The sequence below is a fragment of the Lissotriton helveticus genome, chromosome 2_1 (genome assembly GCF_964261635.1).
Source record: "Lissotriton helveticus chromosome 2_1, aLisHel1.1, whole genome shotgun sequence".
In the NCBI taxonomy this organism is placed as follows: Eukaryota; Metazoa; Chordata; class Amphibia; order Caudata; family Salamandridae; genus Lissotriton; species Lissotriton helveticus.
In genome coordinates, this window is record NC_136059.1 from 1,973,273,308 (window position 1) to 1,973,301,098 (window position 27,791).

A 27,791-nucleotide genomic window follows, 5' to 3' on the forward strand; every position below is an offset into this window, starting at 1 on the left:
GGAATCTGCGGCTAGTAGTCTCTATCAGATATTTCCTTCAGTACATTATCTACAGGGTACTTTGCTTTGTTCCTCTCTGTGGTTTAAAAAGAATGGGATGCCAGCTCTCCCCACAGAGGGCAGTTGCCAATTCTTTTGAACGATTCCACTGTGTACAAACCGGGCCTCAGTTCTCTCTCAGAGATTGGTGGCTGGCTAAGGCAAACACCCGATAATAGCGTTTTGATGTGAGTGCTTGCTTCAGAGGTGCGTGTAAACAGATTCAAAAGTATCGAAAAAACCACCTCCTAGTAAAACAGCTGCCGATCCTGCTTAAGAAATCCATGTGGATCCTGCAAGAACACACTCACCCCAGCACATTCACACAGCGCACTGACGCTACTAATGAGGTGGATCTCAGTGTAGCCCCACGTCACCCGTTGAACTCACCACGGGATTGCTGAATAATGCACGTACCTGGCCTTTTTTTTGTAATTCTGTTTATTGATATATACCAAACAAAAATTAGCACTAAAACAAAAAGGCATATGTATAATTTACAGGTAGAAGGAGTTTATTCAATGACATTTTGATAATACAGAGTAGCAATCAGAATAAAACCCTGGAGCTTAGTCAGTGCCTGGCCCTTTTGATACATTTTGTGATTTTTTACTCCCAGCAACGGAGCTCTGCTCTGGCGGGTTACTGCACCTGCTGCATTTTAACCTAGATCCAAATCCCAGCAGGAGGGTGAATCAGCCTGAAGCGGCCAGGCTGCATCACCAAGCGCCACCGTGGGGTAAGAGACGAGGCCACAATTAAAGTTGAAAAATGTTATTCGGATAGAAGCCTGCATCAGGGAAGCTTCAGAGCGACCAACCTAGAGAACCTCCAATGTGCAGTTTACAAACCGCATTCCACAGTCCATCCCAAACAGACATCAGTGCATTCGAACACACCAATACCATCAGTGTATTCCGAACTGTCCAACACAATTGTGGTGTATAATACCAATGGTGGTGTATAATAGCAATGCTACACACAATGAAAACAGAAAGTTTGTCATGGTTTAAAGCTGCATGGCACATTGCTGTTTAAGTGTCACACCAAGCCAAGTAATATTCGAGAAATCTTATTTTTTTAAATATATTTTCATCACAGTAGCAGGTTTCCAACCCGAAAACACAGTGAACATGTTTTTAATAAGTGAATTCATGAATGAGGACACTGTTAATAGACTAAAGAGTGAGAAGTGTCCAAGTAAATTTCAGCCAACCGTGTTGGGTCATCAAAATGGGACAGTGAGATGAATGGTCGTCGTTGCAATATACAGTAATCAGCAAGGCACGAGTTTGAAACCTGGCAAGGCAGATTCAGTCACCGATCATTTCAAGATTGCTGAATTGAGTATCATTGAGTTCGGCAGTGCCAGCTGGTACTGAACGAGGGTGGCGGGCGGGGGGGTTAAGTTTCTTTTATTTTACTTACCTTTGTAAGACCGTTGACTCTCCTCTATCGTAGTATATTGTCCGCTTCTCTTCCGGTCTGGAGTCAGGAAGCACACAGGCTCCCCTAAGACAATCACAATGCTGCTGTTAGCACAGTTGTGACTGGTCTAAGCGCCATGGTTCGGTGCTCAGACAGGCAGTGGAAGCCTGTGCATGTTCTCCACCCAGACTGTGCATTACAACCCGGTGGAGAACACGTAAAGTGTGCATGACTGTTTGGCCAGCCCGGGACGGCCGGCTAAACTGTCATGAGCACTTAAAAGCACATAGTTCCTCCTCCCCTGCTGGCTGTGACGACAGCCAAGCCCACCCCAAAACCTGCTTCATCAAGGAAAAATAAAATGATAACATTGTGGTATTTTCTTTTTCTTTTTTTGCACTGTTAAAAAGCAGTAGGATGACGCCCCTCTGCCTTAATGGAGGAGCCGCCACTGGAGTTAGATGACAGGAACATCTTCACAATGGTTAGACACAGCAGAAAAAAAGAAACCAAGTTACTATTGTCTAGCGCCCCCTTTCATTGTCTAAGTTGTAGATGCGGAACATTTATTGGTTGTCTGTAAGTGAATTAAATCTTGCACTGCTGAAGAACTTGTGGTATTGTGTCATCATAGTAAACTATAACTAATGAATTTCAATGTTTTGCTTTAAAATATTAGTTTTTATACTATTACATGGCGTAACTATAACGTTGCTTTGAAGTTTGTTTTTTTCAATTAATTCTAGAGGTTTTTTTATATCATCATCACCATGCCTAACTATAATGTCACTTTAACCTTTAGTTTTTATAGTCTTTAAGAAAGTTCCATGAACATTTGCAAAAATGCTCTTCTTACGGACAGTTTGACCGAACTATAACAACTGAGGCAACCGCCACTTTGTAATTATATAAATACATATAGGGCCTTTTAGCCAGCCCTCCTCATCCATTGGTCTGTTGCTGTGCCAGTCGCATGTTTCTTTCACCCACTACAGAATAAAACAAGGGGGAACTAGGTTAGTCCACTTTAGCCGCTGGCTAATCTCAGTGTGACTGACTGCATCCTGAGTTTTCACAAGAGCACAGCTGCACACAAAGTAGCTCCCTTAAGTGCCAAGGACTGAAATAGCAATGTGTGCTTTTTCGAGACCTAACAAAATGTTGACTTGAATTTTTTATATTGGCGAGGGCCATGCAGCTACCAAACGAAGTTCTACAAAAAAATGGCAAAACAAAACAGGCATTCACGAAGTCAAAATGGTGGCAACCAATGCTAGACCTATTGGTTTGACCAAGGCCGGTTTCTACTGCATGGGGAGAGAACAATAAGCAGATGTGCTTACAGGCCTGAGAAAGACAAACCAAGAGGCCCCAATGTAGCCAATACACTAGTAGTTTGGAAGAAGCATGCCAATTGCCAAGTTCTCAGAGGAACCCCAAAACTACACCACAACATTCAAGACCACACCTAGGAGGCTCAGTGTATCCCCTCAGAGGTCACTGTAACAAATACTTCACGTCTTGCTTGATCACTTACATCATTAGATGGGCAGATTTAAAATGTAGTATAAAATGCAATGCAAACTTTTTGGCATCAGGTGTCACAATTTACAAGTTAAAATTATGTTTGATTTCCAGAGTATTTTACGGTGTACGTGTTGTATTCCCATGCAGAACAAGCATTTACAATGCAAAGGTTTCGCCTTTGGAAAAGTTTGAGCTATTGGCATTGTAAATGACAAAATTTGTATTTATGTGTTGGTTTTGAAAACAGATAAATAAATGGCATTGTCATTTACATTGCTAATAGCTCTAACTTTTCCAAAGGCGAAACCGTTGCATTGTAAATGCTTGTTCAGTTCTTCAGCTCAAAAACGGACTGTGTTAAGCAAGTTGGCTCGTGTGTGGTTTCGTGGTCTATGCAATTTATAAAATTAGCATTAAGCAAAACTAAACGCACGCTGTAACTCACCTGCTCTTCGTGAAGTGTCCTGATTTCACCTGGACACATTTTACATGAGCTTCGAGAGTGTGGAAAAAATGATGCAATTGCACGTGCACTAATTCTATTTTTGAAAGTTACAAAAGTGCCTTTCTGATAGCAACTTTTCCCATTTATCGTGATCAAGAATAAATATAATCTAGTGACCAATGAAACCACATTTCATTTATTTCTATTTAATTGCAATAGTGCTGGAATCTGAATTACCAACATTGAATTAAGCTAAACTCGTCCCTGAATTTGCCTGCAATAAAAGTCATTTAGTAATGCTAGAGTTTAGAACTACAATGAAAGTTCATTCAAAACAACGTAAGTACAGAGCAGTATTTCTGTGCAGCACACCCGGTATATAAAACAGATTATTTCCCAGCTGAAATTGTCCAGATAAATAAATAGTCATGTTTTTCTTCTATATGCATTACTCGCATTTCTCACATTTTTAGGATTTTGTCTCAAAAGAAACCACAGCGGAAAGGACTTGCTAAAAACATTTTCTCTGCTCCAGGAAACCGCTTCGCAAGACGCGTTTATAAGATTTCAAAGTAGGAAACTATTTCGGAATATGAATGTATTTTTGGTTATAGCTGTACCTGCTTTCCAGGGGAACCCATAGTTTTCAGCGGTTTTCCATAGAAGAATGAAGGCGAGAAGCGGCAGTCCTGGGGTCTCCCGAGGTTCAGCGCGAGCACAGCAGTCCCTAAGCATGCGGTGTTTCAGCTCGCGCACTGCGCAGGAACTATGTCAACAGAGGGATGCGTGAGGAGAGTCCCCTCGGGCTACAGCAGCCTCCTGCAAGCACCGGCCAGATAGCGAGAAGACAGGGCGTGAGAAGCGGCAAAGAAGAAAAGCAAAAGTCTGCTAAAAATACAACGTGACCGTGCACTCTCCCGAACTTCCGGTGTCGGGATGTGCACGCTCACGGCTGTCGTAGGGCGGGACTTCCTCTTATGCGCCCACGGAGTGGATGGCCGGCCCAGAGGAGCGGTGGCAGCAGAAGTCAGGAGTGGCGGATGAGGCTGCTGATGCGATAAGGTAAGTGGGGCTTAGTCGTGGGGGTGTGTGTCTGTGTGTGCGTGTCTACCTGTGTGTGTATGTGTGTGTGTGCATGCTTCCGTGAGTGTAGCTGTGTGTGCGCGCGTGAATGAGAGAGGCTGACGCTGTGATTGTGGAATGTAGAGCAAAAGATGTGCACGGCTGGGCATGCGTGCGCGTCCACGAGATGCAATCGGCGCTCGTGCCCCGGCCTGTGGTCCCTTCAGCGCTGACTAGGCAGCAATAGGTCTTTCGCTAACGCGAAACCTAAAAATGAATTGACTCTTGATAAGGAAATATATATATGAACTCATTAACGGTAGAGAGGTAAATACAATACCACGTTTTTAAAATAAAATAAAAGAAGTACCTACTAAACTTCAATGAGCACTGCTTAGCTGAAATATCACTACTAGGATCAGGGAATGAGTGAAATTAATATAGTATAGTGGATAGGTATAGTAGTAAGTGCTGCTTTTGAAACATAACAATACTTTAGGCATTGTTTACTGAAAAGTATGAAAACGTAGGTTATTGGCGTCACATTTTGCATGCCCTTACCGTAACCCATTTCTCGCATCGAAAGCAGGGATCATGGAACTCGGGTGCTCAGACATCAGAGCCACCAACAGCTGCAGGACATCCATTAAATTGTCATCCTGTTGAGAAAAATTGCAATTTAAAACTAATGTTCGATTTTACAAATACACTTACCATTAGGAATGATATCAAAATAATTTGGAAAGAGAAAACTGTGTGCAAGAGTCGGTCTTCGGCTAAAAAACTCTTCAATAAGAAGCTACATGACTCAAGATTGCGGAATCACCGAGTGTAATATACGTTCAAAAACAACCAAACATGTTTTGCCAGACTAGCAGATAAACTAGAAGGCTAAAATATCCTGGTCTGTGAATGGAGCTGGGGGGTGGGCTAAAACACTTAGTAGACTGACAAGACAGACATTAAATTGCGGAGTGACACACTGTCTATTAACAAGCCATTTCCAACTGCAACCATATTCATGGTAAGGCCACCAGAGGTTTAATTCAAATGATACATACACTATTGACATTTGTTGGGAGCCCGTTCTCGGGTCACATCTGTGGAGTATGTTTTTTTGGAGGCTGTGTCATCTGAGAGCAGATGGGACAATCATAGTCTGAAATGATGAAACGGTAGAAAAGAACTTCCGTGGGTGGTAACAGTGCACATGACTTTCCTAGCGTTGCTGAAACTTGAAAAGTCAACAAGTTTGTCTTGTTCTGAGTGGAGGCGTTTGGTAATAAATATGCGACTGTGTGTGCATTGCCCCCAGATGTCCAAAAGAAAAATCTCTTACGAAGCATCAACCTGTGCCAAAGCAAAATGGGAGCTGTGAGCATGGCCACTTTGCTGAACAGACAGTATTAGCAGAGTTAAGCTGTACCCTCAAAGAAGGATGTCATGAAAAGTTAGAAAATTAAGTTTCAACTGGTTGTGATGAACTTAAGAAGCATGCAAAGCAAAATATTTCACAGTAGATTTAATTTTTATAAAAGGCCTGTATTTCTGTTGCCAGAAGGCATGCATATTTTCCTTTTGTGCAGAAAAAAGCTATAAACATCTTATCATGACAGTAAAGAAAAACTAATGAATGAGAAGACTATTAGTGAATAATATTGTCTCCTTGTGATAAACTAAAATATACAAAAATCAAGAGCTATCTAAACGAAACGTCACAAACCTGCAATAAAAACGTTGCTGGGACAACCAAGTTAATACATCAAAGAGCACATAATTGGTCACCATTAAAGTTACAGTAATGATGCATCTAACAAAAGAACTACTTGATGCCCCATCACCCAAACCCAATGCGAACAGGGACTTCATAATGTAACCAACCCTAAGAGACATTGGGTTTGATGGACAAACAAGTGAAAGCCAGTGGATGAAGGGAGTTGATCCAAAGTCCACCAACTCTCTTGTCCCTTCTCATTGCACTGTTTTTGTACTTTTGAAGAATTGACTGCAGCTGGACCTAAAAAGAGATCTAGTATTTGATTCTCTAATGAGCAAGCAGCTAAAGATAAGCATGATGCTCTCACAGGGTTGGCCATCTTTTCAGATGGGATTAACAGTGGAAGCAAAGTCAAGTGAATGTAGCGGGCTGAGCAAATTAGGTGAGACAGGAAGTGTTGCATGAGACTGAAGCTTCCAGATTCGTCCCAGGTTTAACTATGAGAAATGGTAAGATTGTAGGAGGTAGAAGTAAGGCGAAAGAATTTAGTAGCACCACAAATCAAAAAAGCGCTTTTATAAGTCAGCAGGTTCATGCCACAGCAAGCCTAATGAAAGTTGGCAGGTAGCACATTCTGAAAGGTGCAACTGTCACTTTTAAATATTGTGAATGGGCTTTCGATAAGTGACAAGGCCATGGTATGACCAGGCAGAGGCATACATGAGATTTGCAAGGAGGACTGTGACAATCTTATCACTGGTAAATGCCAGAAGAGCATAATCTAAAACCTACAGATGCTGTTCACTGCAAGTGATTCTTATCACACAGAGCAGAAGCCCCAGTGGGGTAGAACTTGCCTCCGATAGGCATGTCCTGTGTGAGTGGATCAAAGCAAATCATCTGCTGGATAGATATTTTTGATACATTATCTCTTCTTGCGATTTTTATGCCCTCACGTATACAGGTGAGGGGAAAAAATCTAATGAAAACATGATTTCGTGGGCACTAAGAACTAACAGACAGTGACATTTGCGGTCTTCAGTACCACCCTGGAAGGTGTGCCTTAAAAATGTAAAGGTCTACTGCTATACATAGTCTTGGGCTGAAGCTTTTGATAACTACAAGAAACATTCACTCCTAGAATGCATATTAGGCCCACTGGATGGCAGGAGACAATGGGTGGGTCTCATTAGACAACAACTACTCCCATGATATTAGACCACTAGCTGCATTCTGGATAGGTTTTGACACGAATGGAGCACACTCAAATAAGAAACAGAGGCAACAAACCAGGAGTACAGCTTGTAAAATGCAAACGATCTGTACAGGGAAGTAAGGAGGCACTCCCATCCTGGTGGCAAGTTAGTTCAAAACACCCAAGTTTTTGAGTCGCTCCAAAAAGACTGGACTAACTAATCAGGACAACTCGTGAGTCAGAACACAGTGTTGCAGCTCACAGGCTTCCTATAAATTTCCACAATCATCTATTGAGGATGTACAGAAGGATTAGTTACTTACCTGTAATCCTAGTTCTCTTCCAGGGGTATCCTCATCAAAGTCATAAGCATTAGAATATTCCCGCCCATGCGCGGGACCCCGGAAACAATATATTATATGTGCCCCACATATATATAGAAATATATATATACATATATATATATAAAATAAGCAATTGCAGCCAAACAAAACAGTGGAGTTGGAATATGCTGTGAAGAATTTCCACCATACATTTGTATTTGCATTAAAAACATGAGAAACAACACCAATGCTTGTTTAGAAACTGTTTTAATGCTTAGAAAGCAGTAGAAATTCTTATAACACACTGTAAGCATATACAGCTCCCAGGCTGCATTGCAAATACCCAGTCTAAAAAGGCTGGAAAGCTAACTTGTAGCTGTATGTACTAAAACTGATGCCGTGCCTTTAAGGCACCTCTGCCCCTAGCTTCCCATCATGCCTCAGGGGTTACAGTTAGGTCAGTTGTTCTTTTCGGAGACTGAAAACCAAACCATGGTAATAACAGGTTAAAATATCTCCTATTGAATAAACAACTCCTTTGCCCGGGGAGGCGGGAGGGTTGCTTATGACTTTGATGAGGATACCCCTGGAAGAGAACTAGGATTACAGGTAAGTAACTAATCCTTCTCTTCCAGGGGATCCTCATCAATAGTCATAAGCATTAGAATAGAGTAGCGAGCCTCACCTCATCCCTGCGGGCAAAGGAATCAACAGATAACATTCAGATTCTTAGGCCCCAAAAGTAGGCCTCATATTACCCAAATAGGTTTCTCAAGGAGGCTTGCCCTACTTGAGATTCCGCTCTGGAATCAGACTCTAGGCAATAATGCCTTGTAAAGGTATGGACTGATTTCCATGTTGCAGCCTTGCATATTTCTGACATAGGAATGTCATGTAGAAACGCTATTGTGGCTGCTTTCCCTCTAGTGGAATGAGCTTTGGGTGATTGTAACAAAGGTTTGCCAGCCAGCTGGTATGACAGTCTGATACAGGATACAATCCATCTGGAGATGGATCTTTTGGCTGCTGCAAACCCCGTTCTTATTGAACCATAATTGACAAAGAGTTGATCTGTCTTTCTGGTGCCCTTCGTCTTTTCTAGGTAAAACTTTAGTACCCGTTTAAGATCCAACGAGTGCAACGACCTCTCCGCTGGGGTCGATGGGTTAGGAAAGAACGAAGGAAGGGTAATCGTTTGATTTATATGAAAATCCGAGACCACCTTTGGAAGGAAAGATGGATGAGCCCTCATTACCACTCTGTTATGGTGAAACACAGTGTAAGGTTCCTTGGTGCAGAGTGCTTGTATCTCGCTAACCCTGCGCGCAGAGGTTATTGCCACCAAGAAGGCCGCCTTCCAAGTGAGATGCTGCAAGGAGGCCTTGTGTATAGGCTCAAACGGTGTCGACATCAGCCTGGAGAGAACTAGGTTCAACTCCCAGGGAGGAGAAGGATTTCTCACAGGGGGATAGACCTTCTTTAACCCCTGAAGGAAATCCTGAACCACTGGAACTTGAAAAAATGAAGTTTGTGTAGGTGATTTCCTGTACGCTACTATGGCAGATAGATGGACCCTAATAGAAGCGTATTTCAACCCTGATGTAGCCAAGGAAAGGAGGTATGGAAGGACTACCTCTTCTTGACCTTTGGTGGGATCAAAACAACGGTCCTTACACCAAATGAAAAACCTTTTCCACTTGAACGCATAAGACGCCCTCGTGGAAGGTCTTTTGGACTCTTAAGATATGCATACACTCCGGAGGCAGATTTAAGTGTCCATACTGTAAGACCTCAGGAGCCATGCAGTCAGGTTCAGTGACGGGAAGTTGGGATGCAGGATCCTCCCGTTCATCTTGCTCAACAGGTCTGGCCTGCACGGCAGGCGTCTGTGTGGACACAGCGTCAGATGTAACAGATCTGGATACCACCATTGTCGCGGCCAATCCGGGGCTATCAGGATCATGTCCATGCTCGATCTGATGAGCTTGGCCACCACCTTCGGAATCAGAGCCAGAGGGGGAAACGCATAGGCGAACATTCCTGTCCACTCCAACAGTAGAGCATTCCCTTTCGTCCCTGGCCGGTGGAACCTGGACGCGAAGGAGTGGCATTTGGTGTTTTCGTCGTCCGCAAATAAGTCTATGTGTGGACGACCCCAGCAACGGAAAAGCTCTTCGACTACCTCGTCGTTTAGCACCCAGTCTGGCTGATCTTCGAAGTGCCTGCTGAGCGCGTCTGCTTTTGAATTTAGCTCGCCTGGGAGGTGCACTGCCACCACCGACAATCCCCGAGCCAGAAGCCAGTGCCAGATAGTCTGGGCCTCCAGAGATAGAGGGCGAGATCGAGTTCCTCCTTGTTTGTTCAGATAGAACATCGTTGTAGTGTTGTCCGTCTGAACCAGGATTTTGTCCGTTGTTATTGCTGGAAGGAACGCTTTGAGCGCCAGATGAACTGCTCGAAGCTCCAGCATGTTGATGTGGTATGTCTGAAGGTTGGTCGACCAACGACCCTGAATCTGAAGGTGACCCATGTGAGCACCCCAGCCTTCCAGAGATGCGTCCGTTACCACAGACAGCGAAGGAAGAGGTTGCTGAAAAGGGACTCCCTGCAGGACATTCCGAGGACGAGACCACCACTGTATGGAGGTCAAAGCTGCTTGAGACAGGTTGATTCGATCCTCCCAATCTCCTGTCGCCTGGTCCCACTGGTCTTCCACAGACTGTTGCAGAGGCCGCATCATCAACCTGGCGTTCGGTATTAGGAAGATGCAGGACGCCATGGAACCCAATAGAGATGCCACTTCTCGAACCTTTGGCCGAGGAGACTGAAGCAACTTTTTGCATTTCTGCCCCATGGATGATAGTCTCTCCTGCGAAGGAAACGCTCTTCCTAACTTTGTGTCCAGAACTGCTCCCAGATAGTGTATACTTTGCGTGGGAAGCAGGACTGACTTTTCTGTGTTCACATGCAGGCCGAGTCTGTGCATTTGTTGGAGACATAGGTGACAGTCTTTGGTGACTTGACGATGGGACGAACTCTTCAAGAGCCAGTCGTCTAGATATGGGTACACAAAGAGACCTCTTTTGTGAAGACATGCCGCTACCACTGCCATGCATTTGGTGAAGACCCTTGGTGCGGATTTGAGACCGAAGGGGAGTACCTTGTACTGGTAATGCTTGTTCCCTACTAGGAACCTCAAGTACTTTCGATGACCTGGTGTAATGGGAATGTGGAAGTACGCGTCTTGTAAGTCCACTGAACACATCCAATCCCCGATTTGTAGATGAGGACATATTTGGTGCAGTGCCAACATGCGAAACTTCTCTTTGACCACCACTTGTTGAGGAGTCGAAGATCCAAAATCGGTCTGAACTTGCCTTCTTGGTCTTTTTTGGGGACTAGGAAATATCTTGAATACACTCCTTTCCCCCTTTGGGATGGAGGTACCTCTTCGATTGCGTTTTTCTTTAAGAGGACGCTTACTTCCCTTTTGAGGAGCTTTAGTTGGTACGAGCGATTCTTTTTTGGAGGAATCGGTTGCGGTTTCTTCCGGAAACGTAGCGCATATCCATTGCGCAGTATATTCAGCACCCACCGATCTTTTGTGATGCTGACCCACTCTGCTAGGTGTTGTGAAGCACTTCCTCCCACTGGAGTGGGTAACGGTGACAGAGGAAGCCACTGCTCAGGCTTTGCCTCCTCTAGGCGTAGTAGAGGACTGAAGATGTCCGCCTCTGCCTCCACCCGACTTTCCTCCTCTGTATTGAGGCTTTCCTTGTGGCTTGCTTTGAGACCATTGAGGGGTTTGAACCCTCTGTTGGCCTCCCCGGTTCTTATTGGTCTTGAAGCGTCGTTTGAACGGCCCTTTCTTTTTTTCCAGACCAACCGCCTTCACTGTGTCTAACTCCGTCTTCATACGGGCCATTTCCTGATCGGCATGCTCCCTGAAGAGTGAAGATCCGGAAAAAGGCAGATTGAGGATGCGCTGCTGGGCATCTGGCTTGAGACCAGTTAAACGCAGCCAGGAGGATCTCCTCGCACATACCCCATGTGAGTAGGCATGTCCTGCCAGAAGGGCGTTATCTGCTGATGAACTAATCATTTGGTTAGCCACCAAACAGCCCTCCGTCACTGTCTCCTCAAAATCTTTCTGGTCCTCTTTGGGCAATTTCTCCTTGAATCGTTCCATGGAGTCCCATAGTGCTCTATCGTACCTTCCCAGAAGAGCTGATGCACTCGAGACTTTCAGGGATGAAGCTGCTGTGCTGCATACCCTGCGTCCCCAAGAATCTTGCATCCTGCTGTCTTTGTCAGGCGGGACCGAAGAAGAAGGGGCGACAGTGTGAGTCTTTCTAGCTGAGGCTACAATGACTGAGTCCGCCGCAGGCTCTCCCTTAACAAAGATAGGGTCTGATTCGGCAGGCCTATATTTCTTCTGAATACGTGCCGGTACCGCCCTGACCGTTGCTGGTGTGAGGAAAACGTCTTTTATTGGATCCAATATCCCTGGAACCAATGGGAGTAAAGGCCTTGTAGATGATTTGGGACGAAGGGTCTCAAAAATCACAGTAGTGGACACTTCTGGAACAGCCATCTCTATATTTAGTTTGTGAGCCCCCCTTTGTAAGACGTCCAGATACGTGTTGACGTCGTCCATCGGGGAAGCTCTGGAGCGAGGGCTGTCTGCCAGCGTCGGAGAGTAATCCCCTTTAGAATTTCTAGCTGAGGATGAAGAAGAAGAAGGAGAAGATGGAGTTCTCCTTCTCCTGTGATGAGATTTTTCCTTCCGCACCGGAGATCTTCTTGATCGTTCTTCCCCTCGAGGCGATTGTCTCCGATGCTCCCTTCGGGGAGATCTCGATCTCTCCGCCCTTTTCGGTGCTCGAGATCTGGATTGTCGTGAAGATCGGGAGATCCTGGGGGTACGTGACCTTTCCGCTCTCCTCTCCCGAGAGCGTGATCGGTGCCTGGTAGGATCCGGTCTGTCTACCTCCTCTATTAGTCTCTGAAGAGGTGACCTGTGGAGCGGGCTTGAATATCTTTGTAGCCTCTTCGTCGCTCCAGAATCCTTCCAACTACTCAACGGACCATACCATCTTGGTGAGAGTCTTGTCTGAGTGATATACCGTCGTTGTGGTGACTGTTGCACTGGACTCCTGCTTCTAGAAGAGGACCTCGATGAGCCAGAGGTAACTGAGGAGGAGTGGTGAGAAGCAGATTGCGTTACAAGAATGGTCGAAATCACTGAAGGTGATCTTTGTCTCACTGGCGTTGGTGGACGTCTCAAAAGTCTTTCTCTCGACGTCGAACGCCTCTGTGGCGTCGACGGAGCGATAACCTTTGGCGTTGAACGCCTCGACGGTGACCTGTGGTCCCTCGACGTCGACCGGCGATGTTGAGCCGACAACGGAGTCTTCTCCCTCGATGTTGAACGGCATTGCCCTGCCGTCGACGGAGGTCTCGACGTCGAACGGCGTTGTGCTGCCGTCGACGGAGGTCTCGACGTCGACCGACGTTGGTCTGCCGGCGACGGAGATGGCCTTTTCAATGTCGGACGACGTTGTCCTGTCGTCGACGATGCCCTCGACGTCGACCGGACACGTGGCGACGACGGAGGATCAGCCATCCTCGACGTCGAGAGCCGACGCGCCGTCGACGATGTCCTCGACGGCGAGCGTCTGATGGGGCACTTGCTCCTCGACATCGAACGTCTCCGTGGAGGCGTCGGCGGAGGTGTCACGCTCTTAGAAGCCTGTCGATGTTGATGCGACAGTGAGTGTGATCTGTCTCTCGACGCCGACCGTCGCCTGGTTGACGGCGGCGGAGTTGACTTATGTCTCCACGTCGAACGTCGTCGAGATGATGACGACGATGGAGACCTGTCCTTCGACGCCGATCGTCGCCGAGTTGACGACGGCGGAGGAGATCTTTGTCTCGATGCCGATGTTCTCGACGACGCTTCTCTCGACGCCGATCGTCGTTTCTTCGTCGTCGGTGAACTTCTTTTCGAAGACGGTCTCTTCCTCGACGCCGGTCCCGACGTCGACGGAGTTTTCTCTCTAGAACTGTCCATCAGAAGTTGTTTTTTCAGCGCCGAGCCCGGCGTTGAGGTCGATGGACGCTCTGACTTGCCTTTGGAGGGAGTTCTGGGTCTCTTTGAACTCTTCCTCTCTGTAGATCTTCCTCTCATGGATCTCTGAGCCGGACCATAGAGCCTGTTCCTTTCTCTGTCTTTAAGAGTCCTCTCAGACAGGTTTTCACAATGTGAACAGACTTTAGGATCATGATCCTCTGGCAAGCATAAAATACAGACCTCATGAGAGTCTGTTTTTGCCTTCTTGTGGCCACAAGAAGGACATTTATCAAAAAGAGTGGGCATCCTGACAGGAAAACCTCACAAAAAATTGACTGTTAAGCAGTTATTTACTTGACACTGATGCTAAAAGTCAAAGTAAATCAAAAAAATTGTTCTTTAGAAGATTTTCTGACTGAAAAAGGCAGAAAAGTGTGGAGCTATGTAACCAGGGTCCTTCCTGAAGGAGCCGGAAAGAACAACTGACCTAACTGTAACCCCTGAGGCATGATGGGAAGCTAGGGGCAGAGGTGCCTTAAAGGCACGGCGTCAGTTTTAGTACATACAGCTACAAGTTAGCTTTCCAGCCTTTTTAGACTGGGTATTTGCAATGCAGCCTGGGAGCTGTATATGCTTACAGTGTGTTATAAGAATTTCTACTGCTTTCTAAGCATTAAAACAGTTTCTAAACAAGCATTGGTGTTGTTTCTCATGTTTTTAATGCAAATACAAATGTATGGTGGAAATTCTTCACAGCATATTCCAACTCCACTGTTTTGTTTGGCTGCAATTGCTTATTTTATATATGTATATATATATTTCTATATATATGTGGGGCACATATAATATATTGTTTCCGGGGTCCCGCGCATGGGTGGGAATATTCTAATGCTTATGACTATTGATGAGGATCCCCTGGAAGAGAACCCTGTCTAAGTTGATAAACACAAACCGGCCATGTGGGTCAAATTAAAGAAAAGTAAATCATGGCCTAGATGGAAAATCTCTTTGAGCACCTCATGGATAAGGACTGATTCCCTCTTTGAATTGTGCTAAAACTGCGGTTTATGAAACATGTACAATCTCGAAAGGCTGTATCCATTAATGCTCTTCTGAAAGTATTAACTTGGGCATCCCATCAGTGAACAAAAGAATCTAGGCTGCAAGTATGGATTGACTTGAGAGCTCCAATGTCCATGATGAACATCTGACAATCTGATACGAATGTGCAACAATTAGTACATTTCATGATACTGCTTTTTATTTATATATTTGTGTTTTTATACTAAACTTTATTGAATGATGAAGTGTATTGATAATGTTTCTATGTATGGAGTTTAATGTATTTTTTATTATGATAGAATTACAGAAAGAATATTTTGTATCAGGAAACATTTATTTTAAATAAATTAGGCATCTTTACATACAATTGTGTTCAGTGTTTAGACAGTGGAGTGATTGGAATTAAAGATATATTGGTACCCAACAATAGCATCCAAAATCAGCGTAAATGATTGGTAGTAAGAGCGAGTGACACAAAAGAGATCCCCTTCTTGTTTCCATTTTATTACACGCTGAACATCTCACATTTATTTCTCTTTTGCAAAGGATTAAAGTCGGTCACAATCTGATATTACAGAGCAGCACCCACTCCATCCCTGAGGGTGTGCACAGAGGGAGCCATGTCTACACTAGAATTCTGAGGAAAATTCCAATCGGCCACCTTGCTGGGGCCCGGGAGGACAGTTATCGGGCCTGGGAGAGTCCAGCCAGAGATAAGCGCCTAGAGAGGTGGATCTGTGAGAGCTAGTCCCAGTCCAGACTGGGGGTACCCGTCAATGAGGAGGATTAGTGGCCGGATGTGCGGGGAGCACCCAGAAGATACCAAACCCCCAAGGGCCCCCAACACTAAGACGGAGAAGCCCGACAGGTGGCACAGAATGCCACACCGAAATTAAAGGTGGCCCAGAAAGAAGACTGGCAGCAGCCAACGGACAGTCAGAGAGAAAAGGATTATAGAAAACCTGTGGGATGTGGCAGGTAGTGGGGGGCACATCAAGATACTGAATGAAGGGGGACAATTTGCGGAAGTATCCCTGGTCCCCTGGTCGATGCTTGGCCTGTGAAAGGTTGCCTGGGATGAGGAACTCTGAATGAAGGCTGGATCACCACTGAAAGGCCCTGCTCTGTTGGGAATAAAAAAGTTACAGAAACTACTAAGAAAGGGAATCCAGATGAATGGAGCAGAGGTTGGTGAGGAACAGCGACCAAGAATGGATAGGTTTTCAGGCAAAAGATTGTTCTATATGTTACCACAGAGGATAGAGTCAGGCAAGATGGGGAGACAGAGTTCTAATATCAGAGAAAGACAACTAGGCACCACGTGCAAACTATGAAAGGACCCACTTTGAAGCACCTTAGTGGTGGATAGCAGGAGAAACCTGGTTGCTGAATAAATAGATGCTTACCCTCAATGAGATGTGTAAGGAGGTGACCCTCATGACAACAAATTACGAGCCAGCATAGGTGAGGAGACATGGGCAGTGATACGAAGAAAGTGAGATGCCTCTTTAGGAGGGCCCTGGAAAATACTTGACATATTAGAGTAGACTACAAAGACCCCAAAAACGCAAAAAAGAAAACGCTGGATGGAGGTTCAGGACAGAAAATAAAGAGGAGATAACTAAGTGCAGTAACTGTGGTGGGAGATGCAGCCATGTTAGGCGTCCTGAGGCAAAAAGGGTATATATGCCCCACCACCAACATTCATTTTGCAGCAAGTCTGACACCAGGTTCCTCAATTGACAATACTGCAAGCAATAAAAGATACGGACCCATCTTGGAGAGGAAGTTTGGTGAGGTGGGGGCTAACAAAATGACAGCTCGCAAAGCCTCCTTTAAATGCATGACATGGCACATCACTAGGCTGAGCAGACCATGGTAGGATGATACCTACATCAGATTAGTAAAGCCAGATTTGCTCATCTAAGAAACCCACATAATGGGGTGCTGATTCGTGGCAAACAACAAATGCACTTTATTGGCTAGTGAAGGACACACTACAGGCTCGAGGGGAGGTGGTGATCATGATGTGCAAATTAATCCCCCTTTAAAGCAGACTGGATTTTGTTGTACCCGAATGGCTGGTTTGCAGCAGTTTAAGAAACATGGACACAATGTATGTACACACTGTATTGGTACACTGTTCAGTGTCTAAGTCTCCTGGGCCTTCAAGACAGTGTAGGAGAAGATAGGCACACTTCATTTAGACACTCTAAACTCAACACATCATCACAGTGGATTCTAATTAGGTTATGAACACTGAAACTTATAGGTCAGGAAGAACGTTAGGAGAGGAGGGTGAAACAAGAACACACGCACCTTTTCTAGGGCACATCACATTTTCACCACGTTGTACTATTTGTTGTCCTGACGGAAGAACTCTCACGAATTATAGGGGGCGACTGTTGGGCAAGGGAAATCTCTAACTACTCACTACTGCTCGTGACAGTGGGCCTGGAATCTAGACTCCAGGTGCAGGGATGGAGTCTAAGAGCGTGGTAACTTAGGAGCCAATGGCTTGCTGTTAACTTACGAGAGATCACCCACTGATACTTTGAAGAAAACAGTGACTCAGTGGACAGAGCATAAACCCTGTGGAACAACTACAAAGTGATAATACAGGGACAGGTCATAGGTCTGCTTCCCTAAACATAACCAACCAGCAAAAAAAAGAGTATGAGGATTAAAAAAAAAAAAGGTCAGTCATACAGCCTCCCCTATTAGATAATCAAAACTCCAAAGTTTGACGACTCCCCCCCCCCCCCCAACTAAACTGAAAAGCTAACTTTCTCTTTCCCAGGAATTCCTGTACAAAGGATGTGAAGTCCTCTCCCATTTGCGTGGCATGCTTCTTTAATGGGTTTTCTCCTTGTAAGCAAAGCAATGCATCTACTTATACCAAATGGGCTCCCATGTATTGGGGCTCTTCGAGGAGTTCTTTTCTGAAAATGAATCCCATAATTTGCGAAAATCATGCTACTGGTATGGGACCCTTAAAATCAAAGTAACATTACTTAAAGGTGAAAAAATAAATGTCCTGTCCCTGTAAAAACAATCATGGGGTTAATATTTACTAATTGTACCAAGACAATTACTGTGCCTTTCATAATTTCTAATTCATGTTTAATTATGTGCTTTATGAACTACTGTTGCGTTTCATTTATAAATTACCCGAGGTTAATTTCTGGTGTTAACGGGTTACCCTCGTGTGTAAAACTACATCTTACAACCAGGGTGCCTTTATGGCATACTCGGAGTCATCCTTTATTCCCCAAGATGATCTATATCTCTGTCACAAAGGTTTACCAGCTGCTTAAATAGGCCTCATAGTAGCTTTCCTAACCCTTTAATATCACAGGGCATATTTGAGCATATTTTGATATTTGACTGTTTGAGTAGTTCTCTTTTCAAACAGTTGTTTGCCAGTTTGTGTTATTGTTGTATATTCACTCTTACTTCAGTGTCATTGTTAACAGCTTCTCCCCATTTCAGGAATTCAACAAGCCCATCTGGCCCTCTGACTGCTGCTTCGGCAGTAGGCCACTCCAAGGACTTTTCGTGTTTTGGAACACTCTTAGCACTGCAGAGTCCAAATCCATTTCCTTCCATCCCACACAGGATCTTTCACATTATGCAGCTGAAAGCTAAACGCAAAAGATCTGGGATTGTGTGCATAGCTTTTGGCACAGACTTATCTAAGGACCCAGTCATCCTGCACAGCAAGAGACTGAAGATGTTCTTGGTTCTCATAACTTTAAACATGGCAGGCTTTGGCATACAAACTCTTCTGTAACTATGAAAGGATTCCAACGCCTTATAATCTGTCCCGGCCTGCGGATCCAACGAGCAATCCCAATTCTCTTCCACTTCCAGGTCACTCACAGTGTGGAGGATATGGGTTTAATATTATAGCTGTTTGGCTTTCTTTTGCAGCTTTCATCTTTAAACAGCACTCTAGAGCACAGGAACATCAAAAGAATTATAAGTCAAAATAGAATGCACTATTAAGCAAGCCTTTGGAAAAAATGTGTGTATCCCCTCCACAAAAAGGAGTAGTCAACATAGTTTATTCCCTACCCAATTGTTTCAAGAAATTAAGTCCAACAGAACATAAAACATTTACAGGTTTGATCAATCCAAATGATATTTCTGTCTGAATCACTCAACGCTATGCATTTCAACTTCGACATTAACAACAATATTATCATTTTCTTAAAGTGAGCAGATAAATTATAACTTATGTAATAAAGCACACGTTTCTTTTGTCAGGGTCGCCATGCTCTACATTATGAAGTCATTTAGGACCTCAGAACCCTAGAAGTTCATAGCATAGTGTTTTCTTAAACATGGTTTGCGGCTATATCTGTTTCCTCTCTGATCCTTTCTAGTAATCCCAAATTGGGAGTTTCAGAAATAAAATGTCTGACATAGTGCTTCTCAGAAAGACTGTTATCACTCAAGTTACTACTTTCTATCAAGAAACCCCATAAGCTAGTTCATTCTCCCTTTTTGTGACAGTTGGGTACACTGGATTATGGAACTGATTATACTGTACAGGTTACACTGTACACTTCAGCTTTTGAATAAAGTTAAGCAATGGAGAATATGCGATTCTAGAGTAAGATAGAAAAGGTACTAAAAGTTGCTGACTAGTGGGGATATAAACTCTTTAAAACAATTTAAAACCAACAGAGCACCCTGCATTATCAGGGTTTACCCTATATCAAGGGGAATTTGAGGAGCTCTGACTTACCATAAAACCTATTTTCCTAGTTTCCAAGCTCATTTAAAAAAGCAAAAATGGCAAATGTTATTCCCTCATCTGATTCTTCTCTTTGTTTATTTACTTTTTTGCTGTTTTCTAAAAGCATAGATATCCCACACATAAAAGCGTAAGTAGCCCACAATTCAGGTCTCAGGAGGATCACCCTAGCTGAAGAGACAGTGGTAGTTGATAATCATGCTAGGCTGATAATTGATGTGGCTTAATTTTACATGGTCTGATGCTTTCTTCCGAGCCCCAAAGAAAACAAATGAAGTAGGCAGACTTCATGGACTATACACAAGTTCCAAGTAGCAGACTTGCTGTCTAGAGACTTTGCTTTACTGGTTCTTGTTAACACTGAGCGATGGATGTTTTGGCTAATTTACTTTCTTTTTTCTGAAGTCAAGAAAATGTTCCTGTAAAAATATTATTTTAACTAAATTAAGAAACTAGCCAGATCCCCCTAACCACTTTCTTTCCTAATGACGGATATATGTCTCATTAAGGTGTTATAAAGCTCAAGTGCATCTCAGGTTCAGGAAGCTTTGCAGACTTGTTTGCACAATGTAAATGCAAATAATTAGAAAGATGTCTGGAATAGAGATGTGTAAACATGGAGGTAAAATGTGTTTATTGTTTAATATATTGCTGGTTGTGCAGAAAGTTGGACCAGAACTTTTGTCTTGCCACCATGTTTTGAAATTTAACAAAACAACTTGCTGTTTCATATCCATCAAAAACATTCAAAAAGTGCTTTTGCGTTCTAAAAAACTATAGTCAAATTTAAGATCAAACAAGGAATAACAAAATGGTAACAAAAAGGACTCTATTTAAAAATATTTTGGTGTTCTTCCCATTTTAGCTTAAAAATTAGTTTATGTGATATTTTGTCACAACTCTTTACATTCATTTACTTGGAAAGTGTCCAGCAATAATGAAGTAAACAACCAACAGTAAGATTTTAGTTGAGACACAGTAAAAGAAAAATCAATATAATTTTCTCTAGCAATTCTTTGCTACACAGTATTTAAGAAAAAAAAGGAGTAAGTGCAATGCTTTACATTTCAGGACTGGGTTGTTTCTGAACCACATTGTAATCAAATAAAATGCTCCTCCCAATAGTAAGACATTGTCTTATTAACTTAAAAAATTGAAAATTAAATCTTCTATTCAGTATTACCTCATGAGTTGTTAGTAAGTAATTCAAAATTGCTTGAAGTTCATCGTCTTTCACACCATAGTCCTTGGGATTAAAAAAAATATACATTTTCAAAATTAGGATAGGATCACATTCAAGTAAGTTTCATGTAAGAAACAATCTTCGCATTAAATAGTAAGATTTAAAAAACACACAGAGCTTGGAGATGTGCATGAAGGTGAGCTTTCAGGAAAAAACAGAACTTTTTCTTGAATAAGAGTACTACTGTCAATGTTAAGCTTTGCACACAAATTAGCACCTTACTATTTAATCATTGCTTGTTTTTGGAGAGGTGCTGCTTGCACAACCATTTTTACAAATGAAAACTGACAAAATGCAGTCCTGCTAAAAAGTCATTTTTGCCAATAGCCCAACTGATAGCAGAAGTGGCATATTTTTTTAAAGCAATATCAATTTTAAAAGCAAAAAACACAGGACATAAACCGAACCTAGGGCAGGAGTGAAAAAGTCAACACATATGTGAATCAATCTCTTAACATACGTAAAATAGTACAATTTGAAATACCAATACTGCATATATTTAAATAAACCCTACACTGCCTTGTCACAGATTACTAACCCATTGAGTGAATAACTTCATGTATATCAAAATGCTAAATTGCACAATGGACATAAGTGGCTCACTCGATAGGTTAATACAAAAAAGGATAAACTGTTGGCAAAAAGACAAACTTGTTAATGCAAGAATGTAGTCCAAGTTAAAATCAGATTTTAATGATTGATCTTGAACAAAAGTGATGAGCGGCAGAAGGAGCAATCCAAAACAGAAGCAGGAAGTTAAATAACAAATAAAAAAAATACATAGTAAGACTATAGCACAAAAGGAAGGGAGAGGCAAAACAGGCCAGCAAAAAGAAAAGAAAACAAGTATGGAGGAAAGGGACTCTAGAGGCGGTGGGGAAACGAGTATGCATGGAAGAACAAAAGGGTAGTGACTGGGATCTCTTCAATGCAGAAAATACTCACATAGAGTAGTCTCGTAGGACACTAAAGAAAGAAAAAACAACAACATAGTACTTGGGAGTCTCCCCATGTAAGAAAAGAAAGTCTATGAATTTGAAGGAAACACTGACAATCAGGAAATGTGGTCCAATGCTTTTAAAGCGTTGGGGTCAGGAGTGAAGACCTTGCCACAATGCACCTCACACTAGGAACAGCTGCATAAGTGAGGTGCCTTTAAGGAGCCAAACTTTATTTACTAAGTGAAAATGCTTAACAGGCTGCTGTATCAAAAATGTCTTCATCAAAAGTCACTTTAGGAACTTTATGAATGTGAAAAGCTACAGCAAAGCAGTCTGAAAGAAGAAGGAATCAGACCTGAAGACTAACAAAAGTTCAATTGAGTTAAATGCCTGTCTCTGAGTTAAATGCCCAAGAAGGGGTTATGAGACAGCCTGAGTTTCATCAGGTTTACTGTTGGTAAGAACATGCAACTGTCTGATTTCAGGAATCCAATTCCTGCAACTAGCAGATGCGTTGGAAGATTAATTATGCCATACAGTTTTATCCTGATCCTAGGATCATAGCCAGAATTTTTAGACTAAGTACTAATGTGTTTTTTTTATAAAGCATGCAATATTAACATAAGTGCAAGAAATACCATATGGTACTTTTAATGGATAAATGGAAACTGATTCACTTTCCCTGGAAGAAAGGAAAGCTGACCTTCAGAGAGCAACATTTGTCAAAAGCCTACATTCAAATTAGAAAGTAATTTTGCCTGGTTAAAATCCACATTTGTTCTGCTTTTATTGTATCCAGCTTGCTCCCTCAGCCACTACCGAAGTGGGATGATCTGATGGAGAAGCCCAGGGAGAACACTCCTCAACGAAATTACACTATTTTGGGGGCTCTCTGCAAATGTTTTTTAATTCAATGTTTACACAGTTGGATGTCAAGTCTCCTAGAATCAGGACTAAAACCTACCAATTGAACCACATATCTCATGGCAAGTTGAGGTGGTCATGTTTGCTAACCTCTAAAAAATGGCCCACCTTGCTGCAGGTCATGTTAAGTTTCTGTTTTTACAGTACTCACTAACCTAACAGAACCTCTGCCTAACGTCAAGCTCTTCAATTCTTTTCATTTAAAAGTATTGAAATGTTGGAGACTGGGAGGCCTTTCCTCTGGGTACTGGAGCAGTTCGATGTTACTGGGCAGTATCTGCAGTGGGTACTGTTGTTTAGCATTGATGTCCCATACTATTCAAATACCCATTGGATAAACAAGGCACTCCCATTTTTAAATTTGACTGTTCAATCGAGTAACAGTGAGCCTTCAAGACTAACTCCAGGTAATGGAAAAAGGATGTTAACTAAAATACAGTATGACACTCTTATCACAGTTGATAAACTCAACGGTGGGAGTTATAGCTCTTTAAGCATATAGAGGTTTGACTCAGAAGAAGAAGGCGGTGTGAAATAGGGCCAAAAGGTTTGTGCCACATGCACATTCTGTTTCTGACCTGTAGCCCCAAATACTTCAACACGGCTCTCGGTCACAGTCCAGAGTGTACTTTTTGCACCTGCCAAAATGTTTGTATCTCTGAATTAGCCTAAAAGGATTAAAAGAGGGCAGAGGACAAAAGTAAGGAGGAATGAGTGAGAAGGGGTTATGTTTTAGGTTGTGAACTGGTGGATATTGAGTAAAGTTAAAAAAATCTAAGATGGAAGAAATAAAAGGGTGAAGAAACTTGCCCGGCTCAAAGAGGTAAGGGCACAGTAAAAAGAAGATAAAGGGTGTTAGTACCGTGGTAGACTGGTACCACCACATTCACCTAAAGAACAAGTTACTTACCTTTGCTAAGGCCTTATCTGGTAGAGAGTATATATAGCCACAGATTCCTTACCATAGAATTTTCCCAGGTGTCAGACTGGTGTCCTTCTCCTACATTGCAGCCAAAGCCTGGAACGAGCTCCCATCAATGTCTCAAAGTCAGACGCGCCCCTAATCAGCACACCTTCAGGAAGAACCTCAAGAAATGGAGTTTTGGCTAACCCAGAGCTACACCCCCCGTCCCCTGCGTCTTGAGACCCTCACCAGTTAGTAGTGCGCTTTAAACTAGAGACTGACTGATTGATTGACCCGGAAGATTTTTTGTGAGCACTACACCTGCATGTCGGTAGATGGCGCCACTCAGCTCCATGTGTGTCGTCGACTTCGTCCTCGCCTGAAATGTCGTCCGCTGCACCTATCTAGGCGCCACCCAGGTGTGCCAACATCAGTTTTGTTTCCCGACTTTCCCTGTCAGTAGCGCGGAACCATGAAGAACACTGACCACTGAGGTGGAAAACTAGGACCATGAAAGGGATCAGCAATGTATCTAAAAATCCGTTAGCAGAGCAGGGAGGATTGGTGGGACGGTAAAGAATCTGTGGCTAACTATAGTCTCTACCAGATAAACCGTTACCGAAGGTAAGTAACTTGATCATCTGATAGCGACTTCTAGCTGAAAATTCTGCAACTGAATAGATATCCAAGCAATATCATCCCAAGCGGTGAGTCTGCAGACCAGTTTCAAACAAGGAAGACCTACAGAACTGAACTGGCAAAATGCCCATCCCGACAGACCAGACTGTCCAAGCAGTAATGTCTGGTGAATGCCCACGTTGCTGTCTGGCATATATCCAGGACCGAACTCCGTGGGCTAACACAGTGGTTGCAGCTCTAGCTTTGGTGGAATGAGCTCACAAGTCTTCAGAAGGTTGAGTCTTGGCGGCCAATGCGTAATGGATTTTAATCCACAGCATGACCCATATGTAGATAGTCCGCTTCTGCATAGCCCGACCTTTCTTTGCACCAATATACCACACAAAGAGTTGGTCATCCACCCAGAACTCTTGTACGCAGTTAAGGTAGAACAACGCTTTTTGGATTCAGATGGTGGAGTCACGCCTTTTCTTTAGAGGGATGTGGAGGTGCATAAAATGTAGACAGTGTGATGGATTGGCCTATGAGAAATGGAGTGACCACTTTCGGGAGACAGGAGGCTCTTGTGTGAAGCACAAGTTTGTCAGGATAGATTGAGAGGTAAAGCAGATTGATGGCACGGCCTGCAGCCGACTCACTCTTCTGGCAGGTGTAATAGACACGTGTAAAGCTGTTTTAATCGTAAGTAACCTGGGGGGACAATTATGGAGAGCTTGACAGGAGCACATATCATGAATGTTAAGACCAAATTAAGGTCACACTGAGGCATGATAAATGGTGAAGGAGGGAAAAGATGAACAAGACCCCTCAGAAACCTATGGACTGAAGGGTATTTGAAAAAGGAGGGTTGGTCAGGCAAATGCAAAGAGGCAGAAAGATATCTCTTAACAATGCCCAGAGCAGATCTCTGCAGGGCAAGGGAAAGAATGAAACGTAGAACTTCAGAAAGGGGGGAAGAAAGGAGTTAAATGGTTTTTTTGCACACCATGCCACAAATGATTTCCAATAGCAGGAGTATACTTTCTTGGTGCAGGAACGCCTGGCTGCCAACATGACGTTGCAGACTTTGGGAGTAAGGTCTAAACAAGTAAACTGTTGCCACTCAATCTCCATGCATAAAGACAGGGCATTGACAGGTTTGGGTGGAGAACCCTCCCATAATCCAGGCAACCTTTATGTTGATTTTAGTGGTCTTTGATAACAATAGAAAGCTCGCAAAGTGGTAGCTGTGGAGAGCATCCTTCATCTTGAAGAAGTGTAAAGCAGCTTGTTTTACAAACTATAATCAATGGTAAAAGTTAAATGAATAAGAAACAACAGTGTTAATATAAAAATAGGTATATTTATTACACCACACTAAAACATTGGTTTATCTCATACCTGGACACATCAACACAATACACAAAAATACTTTTCAATAATCAGGTAAGCAGCACAAATAAACACTAGTCTCCAGGGGGAGACCAAACCATATATAAAGAAATTGGAATGCAAATTGCAAAGGAGAACGGTACCTCAATCAGAAGACCCAGAGGAGCATGGGGCAAGGAACCACCCACGGTAAGTACCCGGGAACCCCACGGAGGCTTTGTGCAGAGTGGAAACACAGCTGTGTGTCCAATGTAAGTCAATGGAGGAGTTGTGGTTATAGTTTTAAAGAAGGACGACCCTGAAGAAAGCCATTGGAAGACAGAAGGTTGGAGAGCCACCCCACCCATGGATGCCCCAGGAACCAGGTTAATTGCACCAGGGAAGCCAGGCTCATAAGGGTGAAGTGACATCGGAACCTGCCATAGACAAAAATGGGAGCCTTCGAAGAAGAGGTCTCTGGAGAAGACTGTGAAGGAGTCCGGAGGAATCCAAGGGTGGGTTTTGGAAGTGAAGAACCTGCAAGCTGAGGGGACAGAGTCCATGCCACTCTGAGGTGACAAGGAGGAATGGATACACAATGCCCATCTACAGGACAGGCATTGTTGTTCTCGACCTATGAGTGTGCAAGGACTCACCCCATGAGGTCAGAACACTGTTTGGTGGTAGAAGGCTGGCTTAGGCCAGTCGGGGACCATACTAATGGTTGGCAGGTTTCAGGGGATTTCTCTAAGGGGTCATCTGTGTCCAATTTGTAATAAATCTGTCACTGCAATCAGTGCAGGTTTTTTATGTTGAGGTGTTTGGTACCAAACATCCCATACACCAGTGAAGCCATCATGGAGCTGGGGAATTCTTAACGACCAGTGAATAAAATGAAATTTGTACTTGTAAAGCGCACTTATACCCCAAATGGGGTGTCCTGGTGCTGTACGCATACCGCTGTGGAACCCTTCCTGGCTTTTCCCTGTGAAATGTCCACTCCTGGGCACCCCTTAGGTGAAGCCAGGCATCCCAGCGCTGTAGGGCAGTTGTGGAGATTAAGCAAGCTATTGCCCAGAGTTGCAGAGTGGGACCCATGATTAGAATAGGCACCGAGGCGAGAATGATCAGGTCCGAGGAAATTGAGCCCAAGACCCGCCGAGGTGGGAATTGAACCCTGGTCCCGGGCCAGACCTCTGCATCAGGGTCTGCCGCTCTAACCATTGAGCCACACTTCTCCACAGAATTCCAGCCCATGTACCGAATTATGGCTTCCCTGGTCATTTACAATATCCAGTAATCGACATGGATATTTCAGGGGTATATTTGCTTATGCAGATATGCCCTCACAGGAGATATAGTGCACCCTGCCTTAGGGCTAAGGCCTGCTAGAGGGGTGTCTTACTTATTTCCCAGGCAGAGTCTGTGGGCATGGCACACAGGGATGTGTGCTATATCGACTCTTCAGTTTTGTCTGCACGAAGCTACGCAGTCTGCGATGGCAGAGTGCAGGGCCTTGGTGAGGGGACCCTAGGGTGGCACCTGTAGGAGAGTGGGGTCTGCAATCCCATGGCCACCCCAGATTTTTGCTTTTTGCTTCACTGATTTACGACTTTCCCTGGCTGTGGGCCTGCTAATCAGACCCACAGCCTAGCTGTTCTCTCTCTAAATTACAACCATGTACCTTCGGTGCATTTTACCAATTGGTACTGGGCCACCTTATCAGTCCCTGTACAGCATACCTTAGGTATCCAGGGCATAGGTGTACCCAGGGCCTACCAGGGGCTGAAGCATGTATTATGCCACCCCTGGCTGGCCACCCAAACAGACACAACTGGCTGCACGACAGCTGGGGCAAGGTGGTGTAAACACCCTTTGCTTTAGATATAGTATTCCTATATCTAACCCTAAAATGGACACATATATTCCTATCAGTCACTCCTATGGCAGGCCTTATCAATCCTGAAGGCAGAGTGCTTGGAATTATGTGAGATGGTGCTCTGGCATGAGCTGAGCCCGTTTGCAGCTTGCGGAACCAAGTCCAAATAGCTGTTCCATGATAACGCTATACCATATACTCTTAAGTGCATTTGATCCTCGCGGATAAATGCTAACTTTGGTATAGCTTTATCAAAACATGTCGAGTAAGGTGTCATA

General features: G+C 43.7%; 1 protein-coding gene across 2 annotated transcripts in view; it reads right to left on the reverse strand.

Annotated features, from left to right (window-relative positions):
• LRBA (LPS responsive beige-like anchor protein) overlaps positions 1–27,791 on the reverse strand; it is a 2,244,423-nt gene that overhangs the window by 1,892,099 nt on the left and 324,533 nt on the right. For both annotated transcript variants that reach the window (XM_078676915.1, XM_078676916.1), the window contains exons 16-17: positions 20,817–20,879; positions 5,063–5,160 (exon numbers count right to left, since the gene is read on the reverse strand). In XM_078676915.1, coding sequence (XP_078533041.1) covers positions 5,063–5,160; positions 20,817–20,879 — 161 coding nt within the window. The remainder of the gene's footprint in view (positions 1–5,062; positions 5,161–20,816; positions 20,880–27,791) is intronic.